The 9,359-nt window shown below is 43.9% G+C and overlaps 2 protein-coding genes across 3 annotated transcripts; both read right to left on the bottom strand.

Annotated features, from left to right (window-relative positions):
- Positions 1–3,455: 3,455 nt before the first annotated feature.
- On the bottom strand, positions 3,456–4,587 carry LOC100192710 (uncharacterized). Its single transcript, NM_001137912.1, has 2 exons — positions 4,465–4,587; positions 3,456–4,386 (listed from the first exon to the last, which is right to left on the bottom strand). The coding sequence occupies exons 1-2, from the start codon at positions 4,470–4,472 to the stop codon at positions 3,792–3,794; spliced, it is 603 nt and encodes a 200-aa protein (NP_001131384.1). The 5' UTR covers positions 4,473–4,587; the 3' UTR covers positions 3,456–3,791.
- A 1,080-nt stretch (positions 4,588–5,667) lies between these two features.
- LOC100285490 (uncharacterized) lies at positions 5,668–9,085 on the bottom strand. 2 transcript variants are annotated; one of them, NR_182167.1, is made up of 4 exons: positions 8,868–9,085; positions 8,703–8,786; positions 8,231–8,624; positions 5,668–6,320 (listed from the first exon to the last, which is right to left on the bottom strand). NR_182167.1 is itself a non-coding variant. In NM_001158382.2 (4 exons), exons 1-4 carry the CDS (start codon positions 8,942–8,944, stop codon positions 6,041–6,043), a joined length of 846 nt encoding a protein of 281 aa, NP_001151854.2. In that variant the 5' UTR covers positions 8,945–9,085; the 3' UTR covers positions 5,668–6,040. The 2 variants fall into 2 exon arrangements, 1 of the variants encoding a protein (NP_001151854.2); NM_001158382.2 differs by having other exon boundaries at positions 8,703–8,797.
- Positions 9,086–9,359: the final 274 nt, after the last annotated feature.

The following is a 9,359-nucleotide window of genomic DNA, read 5'->3' as shown; positions in this document are numbered from 1 at the left end:
CTCTGATTGACAAAATCAGAAATCGCTTGGCGGGATGGAAAGGAAATCTGCTAAATCGTGTAGTCTGTCCTGTCCTCCATGCTCACCTATCACTTGTCGATCTTTCCCCTCGCGGCCTAGACTCGTCCGCCGCTCCTTTCTTTGGAAAGGTAAGGCCGAATCTAATGGGGTCACTGTCTTGTGGCATGACCGCTAGTCAGCAAGCCCAAAGCCCTAGATGGTCTAGACGTTCTCAACCTTGACAAGTTCGGACGTGCCCTTCGGCTTCGTTGGCTTTGGAAGGACTAGATGGGTGAGGATCACTCTTGGAAAGGGCTCGATGTGCCTTGTAACACTGTGGACACACTTCTCTTTAGCGCCTCGACCATTGTCACCGCAGGAGATGGTAAGACATCTAAGTTCTGGCATGACAGTTGGCTTAATGGCATGGCACCAAGGAACCTAGCACCAAACCTTTTTGAGCTAGTCTCAAGAAAGAATAAGTCGGTTGCCTGTGAGTTCAATGGCGAGAATTGGATCAGGTCTTTGAGAAACAAGATCACATCCTCTGTTCAGATCGAAGAATTCGTCTCCCTTTGGATCAGACTCCATGAATTCCATCTTCAGCCATAGGTTTCAGACTCCATTACATGGAAATGGAGCCCCGATGGTGCCTTCATAGTTAATTCAGCCTACAAAGCACAATTCATCTGATCTTACACCAAGATAAAAATTCAGACTCCATTACATGGAAATGGAGCCCCGATGGTGCCTTCATAGTTAATTCAGCCTACAAAGCACAATTCATCTGATCTTACACCAAGATAAAAATTGGTTTGGTCTATAGGGCAAGGGTTTAACCAAAATGCAAGGTTTTTGCTTGGATTCTTCTACAGCTCCTCACTGCGAAAAACCTTGCCACTAGGGGCTGGCCACACCATGCTAACTGTTCCCTCTGCAATGGCCCCTAGAGACTGGCCTCCACCTCTGTTTGCATTGCCCTCTCACACGTGCTGTGTGGGATCATATTCTGGCTTGGGAAGGTATGAGCCTCCCTGCCCTGGCGAACCCTGCTCGCTTCTCTAACATTAAGGACTGGTGGGAAGCAGCGTCCTCCCTGCTCCCAAAAACCCAAAAGCACGACTTCAAGGGCATCGTGTGGAACTTATGGAAGGAGAGAAACAGAAGGATCTTTGAAAACAACTCCCTAACCCCTATCCAGGTTGCCTTGAGGATCAAAGAGGATGTTTTAAGTTTTATGATGGCTATGTCTATCGTGTAATTGAGATGTTGCCGCGCCTTTGCAGGTAGCTGCTCTGTGTGGGTCTGCTGGGATTATGTGTTATATCCGGTCCTCGGATCTCGTCTCTTGTTTTCTGAAATCTTTCTCCCTCAATGGATAGGCAGAGCTCCTGCTATTTTATTCAAAAAACAAAAAGTTGCTACGTACTACATAAACAAATCCCAGAACCATGGTTAAAATTTGATGCCCAAGCTTGGGAAGAAACAAAAAAGATATTACTGTAAATAAGTCCATCTTATTCTTTATATACTGTTTTGTTTAGCTTCCCCTGTTTTATATTCTTATTATGCAGAGTCTCATGACCCACACATTCACCACCACCGTTTGGATCTCTGAATCGTCAAACTTTGAATAGGACCTGCTGTTTATAAGTTTATATAGGGGAAGCAAATCGTCAAACACTCTCCATGCCAGCAATGTAATTTGAGCCATGGCATTTAAATTGGGTTCGTGCAAACCAAGAAATTCATCCACACAGCAAACTTACGAAGGGAACGAGAACGAAAGTAGCAGCCTAACAGGTATTCACATCTCCAACAGTGGCTTGCTTGTAGAGTAGTCCGTAGAGGATCAGCTTGTTCTCATTGGTCGTGTTGTCAGGCAAGGCCTTCGCCTTGTCAGCATACTCCTCAAATTCCTCCTGCAACAGAGATGTCAGTTCCGTGGGGCCAAGATTGCATTACTAGGCTAAATTATCTCACAAGGTAAATCTTTCCGATAATAAATCGTTTTAAGAAATCCAGGATTCGAAAAGCACACTTCGCCACTCTATCTCTTTCTAGAATTATACAGGAAATTTTACGTTCAAAAAAAAGAATTATACAGGAAACTGAGAGATCGCAAAGTACTTAAAACAAACTGCCGAAGGCACACAACAGTAACTGCCCCTCAGGAGTCAGGAGGTTTTGGGATTTTTACAGTTCGCTCATTAGTTTGTACACTCTGCTCAGTTGTATTGTATCACTGTCTAAATTCTCTACTCAGTTCTCTTCTACCATTTGGATAAAGGTTGTTTAGTTTATATAAACTAATTTTTAGTCCTTATGTTTTATTCTATTTCCGTGGACAGCGGAGGCGAGTGCAGGGCGGCCGACTGCAAGGCCTTCTTCTCCGTCCTGATGTGCGAGGCGTTGGGCTGTTGATGTTGACTACATTGACTATTCCTTAATCAAATCTTCTAAGACTTGTTTCGGAGGAAGAGTAACAAAGAGGATTAAGAGGGCTAGAATTACTTTGTCCTCACTATTTTATTTTAAATAATAAGAGATTATAGCCCACTCAATCTCTCTATATTACTTCTGTTCTCGAACAAGCTCCTAGAGTTTCAGTGCACTTGCAAGACGATTAAATTATGATTATCTAATTGCAAACGATCCTTTTTATATGGATAATCTTGTTAGATAACGATACTGTTTTTATATGCTTAATTTTGTATCCCTTTGGCACTGACGAACCGACGGCCCTCTAAGATCATAGACTAATCCTCACTCGTGAGGAAAATTTCTGGTTAAACATGAATCAAACATGTTTAGCGTTTTTTCGAGATAGACTTTAAAAAAGAGATGTATCTTGGTACAGGAATTATACATCGTTATTAAACATTATGTCAAAATGTCACAATATGTATGTATGTTAATGCGTAGCGTAATGCTTTAGACATTGTTCGTTTGTGTCGGATTGGTGGGTCGGAACGATTTCTAGCCGGATTGCTTCTCTAATTTATATAAATTTTGATTAGCTGGAACGATTCCACCTTAGGCCTTGTTCGTTTCTATCGGATTGGTGGGTCGGAATGATTCCTAGACGGATTGTTTCTCTAATTTATATAAACTTTGATTAGCTGGAACGATTCCGGGTGCAATCCGACGTAAACGAACAAGGTCTTAGGCCTTGTTCGTTTGTGTCGGATTGCACTCGGAATCGTTCCAGCTAATTAAAGTTTATACAAATTAGAGAAGCAATCCGATTAGGAATCGTTCCGTCCTACCAATCCGGCACAAACGAACGAGGCCTTACCAGTAAAATTGGATCCGGAGCTCTAGCTTGTTCTAGCTATATCTCCATCAGGAGGGATGGCATCGGATCACGCGTGAGCATCTCTGCCATGTGCTTTTGAGATAACCACGTTCACTACCACAGCCCAGAACTCAAGCAGCACGGACCACGGGTGTTTGGTTGTAATCAAAAGTTTAGTATCTGTCGAATGTTTGATGACAATTACAAGTAGTTTAATTATAAAACTAATTACACATATGAAAATAAAAGATCAGATGAATTTATTAAACTTAATTAAGTCTATATTTAATATTCATAACTAATATCCAACACTATCTAAACTTTAGTCACGAACAAAAACGAACAGCGCATCAGATCAAAGTAATAACGCAGATTGCAGGTCCTCCTTTCAATTTCCTCGCACACCGACACCACTGATGGCGATGTGCCCTTTGCAACGCAACGCAACGCTAGATGGATTTGGGATGCAGCGCACGGACGCATGGAACTGGCATCAGTGGGTGAAGGTGTAGAAGACGGTGCCCACGTAGAAGGCGAGCGCGGTGGTGACGAGGCCGACGAGGCCCGCGGCGGCCTTGGCGGCGGCGCGGTCGGTGGGGCAGCTCAGCGTGCCGAGGCGGACCTGCACGACCATGACCATGGACGTCATGAGGAAGACGCAGCCGACGACGGATCCGACGGCGGAGGCGAGCATGCCGAGGCGGAGCACGCGGGCGTCGATGTGGGCGCGCGCCGCGTCGTGCGGGTCCTTGGAGTTGATGAGGTTGAGCGCCAGCTTCAGGCCCTGCGCCACCAGGCTGGAGAAGAGGAAGGACGAGAAGGCCACCACCTCCAGCACCAGCAGCGACCGCGCCACGCCCGGGCCGGCGTCGCACCGCGGGTCCCCCGCCAGGCTCCGCAGCTGCCCCGGGGTCGCCAGCGACAGCCCCACGAACACGGCCACCGTGAACAGCGAGTTCACGTTCACCACGCCGTCCAGCGCCGTCACGTGCACGCTCGTCGTGTTCGCGCTCAGCGCCGCCGGGAACTTCCACTCGTACCCGTGGTGCGGGTGGGGGTGCCCGCCGCCGTTGCTGTGCTCCTCAGATCTGGGATGGATGGAGACAGGGCACGAAACATTAGGTTCCTTCATCCATCCATGGAAGGGGCGAGGGGAAGAGACTTACTCGTCCATGGCGGGATGAGGCTGGATCAGGCAGAAGCTCGCGGTTCTCGGACTGCTGATTTCGCCGGTCAACCTTGGGGATGGGATGGGGGGAAGAATGAGATGGAGGAGCTGCGGATTGTCCAACTGACAAAAGACGAGGGAACGTGTGGGAACTGGGAAGCTAGAAGCTGCTTTTGGTGACTGCTTCTGCTTTGCCACGCGGCATTGTTATTGCTACAGTGGTCTGCAGAAGCCTGACCGACAAAACATGGAGTTTTTTTTAGCATTTTCTTTTAAAATCTAGTATTTGACAAATCTAATTGGGGGCATACTTAACTCTATATAACCTTGTGGTTTATGCTCAAAAGATAGAAGCTGCTTTTGGTCTCGTAAATGTTTTTTCTTTGTTAGGTTGTTCGCTTTAGATTAAAATCGACTATTTAGACTGCAGTAACTGTAATGCATAAAGACAAAAATATTATACTCTTTTGGTCCTTCATGTATATTTTTTCTTTATTCGCTTAAAATTAAAATCAGTTATTTAGACTGTTGTATCTACAATTCATAAACAAAAATATTCTGTGGCGCCCTAATAGTGGCACCGAATCTATTAGGGTTGGGCATTTAGTTTTTTTGAAATTTCGGTTCGGTTTTTCGGTTTTAAAAAAACTTTGGTTTTTTAGACATTAGAAACCAACCGGTTTTCTAGAAAATGAAAACCGAGAACTTCGGTTTTGGTTTTTCGGTAAAAATCGAATACCAAACTTATACTCAAAACAACACATACAACAAGTTTATATGATAGATTACACATAATTTTAAAAAGTAAAAATTATATAGGTACAAATATTTAGAGATACATCATACATCACATATAAATAAGTGAATAACAATTTAATTGCCTCACACATTTAGTTCACATAATCGAAAAGTTAAGTTTTAGAATTGATCAAGTTTGGTATTCGGTTTTTTTGGTATTTGGTTTGGTATACGGTGAAAACCGATTACGATACCAAAAACCGAAACTGAAAATCTATTCCTCTCCGATCCTGTTACGGTATTTGTGTCAGCTATTATTTTCTTAATTAGATTTGTAAAAAATATTAATAAACATCTCTAAAAACATTAATATGGAGGAGTCACAGCTCGTGGTGGGCTGGTGCTGGGCTGGTTTAATCTATGGAGAATCTCTGATTATTCGATTTGGAATAGCAAGAAGTTTCCTCTCATATATCCATTTAATTTTTTTATTATCAAACCAGCCCTATATGACAAGCCGGTCTGTATCTCCAGAAAAAAAAACAATTTAGAACTGGCAGTTCGCCCCAGCAGCCTTCTGGCTGGCTGGAACCTTGTAGAATCTGAAGAACATAACACACAACAACACAAGGACTGGGGATGGTTTAAACACCGACACCCTCAGTCACTCACTATGGACCAACACGTAGCTGTTATATATACCATTTACAAAGTAGCCTCCACTATACACCAAATGCTGTACACATGAATGGAGAGCAAATCGTGCATCCGTGCAGAACCTACACGGCCAAACCTTTCCCTTTTTTTCCCTAGTCAGATCTTATAAGGTTCAAGACTCAAGCCTTGGGCACTAGCTTCATCATGAAGTTGTACTCCGCTCCTTTAGCTATCTTGGGTTCGGGCCATTTAGCTCCTTCCGGCACTCGTATGCACTTGAAGCCTTGGTTTCTGTACAGGCGTAGCGCGGCCACGTTGTTTACGTCGCAGTGCAGTGCCATCGACCGGCATCCCCAGCTCCTTGCCCGAGCCTCTGCTTCTTGGACCAACATCTTCGCGATCCCTTTCCGTCGCTCCTCCTTCCGCACCGCGACGTTTGCTATATACGCAATACCTGTCCTGCACAGATCGGAAGTAGCACCAAGTAGTGAGTACCTTTTTTTAAGGGATGGAGAGGGGGGGGTGCCTGCACATTTAAAAAACTGTCGGTGAAATGCAGATTAGAAAATCCTTTCATGACCCAAACAGACTGAAGCACATTGCAACCCAGCCAGCTATGAAACTTGTTCACGGCATAACATGGCCAAAAGTAATTGACAAAGGCTGTTTCAGAATGTGAATCGTCTCAAGTCACTGTGTTTAGTGGTATCAGGAAAGAACCCATGTCCTAAAACTTCCTAGAAGATGCCAACAACACATACCATACCCCAACCGAGTATTTTATACCCTCAAGTTTAATGTAGGGAAGTAGGTTGAACTTACTCCTGTTAGTGACAAACTAAATGTGACGATATTGATACGCTATCTGAAAGAAACCTGGTCAGGGTTCAACTAGATAGTACGAAGCGGGCAGAGGGAGCGCAAGGAGGGAGGGTCAGGTATGATTTAATTAGGGTGAGGGGGTGGGCTTGGCTTGCGCTAAAGCTTCAGGGTGGTGTTTCTTTTGAGCATCTTTGTGGCAAGGTGTCCTACTACTCCGGACTCTGTCCTTTTGTTTGTGTGCTTTGTGTTTCATGCACCTCGTGAGCGCACTAAGTTGACTACTCAGTCAGTTGAGTGTTTTTCTTGAGTATAGTGCTGAGCACAAGGGATATAGGTGTTGGGATCCGGTTGCTCGACTGATGCGGATGTCTAGGGTGCTATACATGATAAGAAAATCCCAATCAATACTGTGTTGTACATGAAAAGATGTCAATGGGGGGTGGGGGGTAGTGTGTGTCTAGGGTGTGTTTGGGGATTGGAAGTTTATTAAATCTCCTTTCTACCTTTTCTTCTTAATGAAATGATATGCAAGTCTCCTGCATATTCGAGGGAAAACGAAAAAAATAATGCCATTTATAAGTATCTCAACAAGATTGAACAGCTATGATTTCTCGAACATTGAATGAGTAGGGTAGGTGAGAACGTCATGACCAGAACCTAGTTATCTGAAATCATGCCACAGCTTTCTTTAGAGCATCGAAGTATTAATACTGTCTTACAGCATTTGAGCTAACTAGCTTCCAGTTTAACCAAGAAACACATAGGACAACACACAAAAGATTGTATGTAATTGTGCTCAAGGTCATAATATCACCATTTCTAGTTCACCAAAATATCTAGTACTCCCTATGTTATTTTTTATTTGTCGCGTTTTAGTTCAAAAATGAACTAGCCGGCGACAAATATTCGAGAACGGAGGTAGTACATAATATCTGTAGCAAATCTATGTCACCTGGGAGCTCATAAGTGCTGCCAAAGTGCCAGAAGGCTCAGAACATCAGAATATGACTACAGTGATAGTCTGCAATCTGTAATATGCATGCACTACCAAATGTGTCCAGTGTCCACACGTTTCCCATGATCCCATCCATTGCAGTTGACGTGTGAAGCTGATGCTAGTTTTTTTTCATGGGCAAGTCTTCAACAAACTTCGAGTTAATGGCTTAACAACAAATAGAATTTACGACTGATGGGTTTGCATTCATAGTTAGATTTGAATTAAGTTTAGTCACGCTATTTCGAGTTTTTGTTAGCATGTAGGAGGTGAAGTATAATGTTCACTTATACGAGAATTCTAGAAGCAGGAGGAACACAGCCACCTTATTCTGTTTAAACTTCATTACTTGCTAACTATACCAAGTACACATGTGAAAAGCCAAACAATGCAAATGCATAAAACTAGAAATGATAAATAGACAAGCTTACTGATGATGATATAAACGAAGTGACACCTAAAGCAAAATTCATAGCTTGCATCCATTTATAGTTATAGTCTGAACAAATGGGCCAGAGGAAATTCAATGCATATGTTTTGGTTAGAAATGTACCTTCTCTGCTTCAGGGGTCCCCTTCTCGGAAGATAGTCTGCCACTGTATCAAGTGTAAGAATGCCAGCTACGGAGCCTCTACTGAGATTGTATTTCTCAAAGTTGGCATCTGTAGCATCTCCACACTCGATGTTGAAACTACTATTTACAGAATTAGAATTGACGGCCACAAGGCAAGTCCTCATGCAGCCGGGTGGAACTGAAAATCCAGAGAGGAGAGCAATGTAACGATCAATCCGGAGAACAAGGTCCAACGGGAACTTGTAACCAGGAAAGAACGAGCTGCAGTGAGTGTCAGCCACTTCCCAGCAGTCCTCGAGCCGTGCGTCTCGGACCACGATTTCAGGGTACAAAGTGGGCAGCAATTCAACCGCCTGGCTAGCATAGCAAATTCCTGAAAAAACAAAAGGTAGGATTTAATGTCAAAGAAAACGTTGAGTAGCTGGATCATGACGCACGCGAGCGCAATCACCTCCCGTAGCCCTGTCGCCTGCGCGGAACGGCCCCGTTTTGGCTGTTTGGATGAATGAAATGCGGATCCGTCTCGTGCAATTTACTGTTGCCGGCCTGCGAGATCTCAAAAGGGTTTGTTTTGACCGGAGGAGGAGAAAAAGGGGGAAAATTCAGCAACTCATACCAGATCATGGCGCGGGAGCCGTTGAAGCTCGGGGCAAAAGACGCCGAGACGCCTCCACCGGGGCAGGGCCCTCGCATTGCTTCCGGCGAAGCAGCTTGGGAAGCACGAGTGGAGAAGGAGCACGGCGGCCGCGCTGGGCCAGCGGCGGCGCAAGAGAGGAGAGAAGGAATCGTGGGGAAAGGATAAGGATGAGATACAGAGAGCCATTGTCCTTTTTCAGAAAACCCCCTGAAAAATCCGAGTAGCACATTTGAATGAACTATTTTTTCAAAAAATAAAAATAATAATAATAATTTAAACTTGAAACTTAAATTATATTGCCTCTCTATTTAAAAATGCACTTCTAGATATGTTAACTAAACCTATTTTAGTATCGATCAACTTCCTCATAAATAGTACTCCCTCCTTCATTCCAATTTATAATTTGATTTTTTACCCTATGTTTGATCGGCTCATGTTATTAAAAAAATTCATAATTATTATTAATCTTTG

This window comes from Zea mays, chromosome 4 (genome assembly GCF_902167145.1).
Source record: "Zea mays cultivar B73 chromosome 4, Zm-B73-REFERENCE-NAM-5.0, whole genome shotgun sequence".
NCBI classification, from domain to species: Eukaryota; Viridiplantae; Streptophyta; class Magnoliopsida; order Poales; family Poaceae; genus Zea; species Zea mays.
This window is presented reverse-complemented; position numbering and strand designations above follow the sequence as displayed.

What these genes read in the sequence shown, in the direction of transcription:
- LOC100285490 (NM_001158382.2), bottom strand. Translation starts at nt 8,944, where the DNA reads ATGCGAGGGCCCTGCCCCGGTGGAGGCGTCTCGGCGTCTTTTGCCCCG. An exon ending in AGGCGACAGGGCTACGGGAG is followed by an intron (nt 8,625 to 8,702) that starts GTGATTGCGCTC and finishes TTGTTTTTTCAG; the next exon opens with GAATTTGCTATGCTAGCCAG. An exon ending in GGACCCCTGAAGCAGAGAAG is followed by an intron (nt 6,321 to 8,230) that starts GTACATTTCTAA and finishes CGATCTGTGCAG; the next exon opens with GACAGGTATTGCGTATATAG.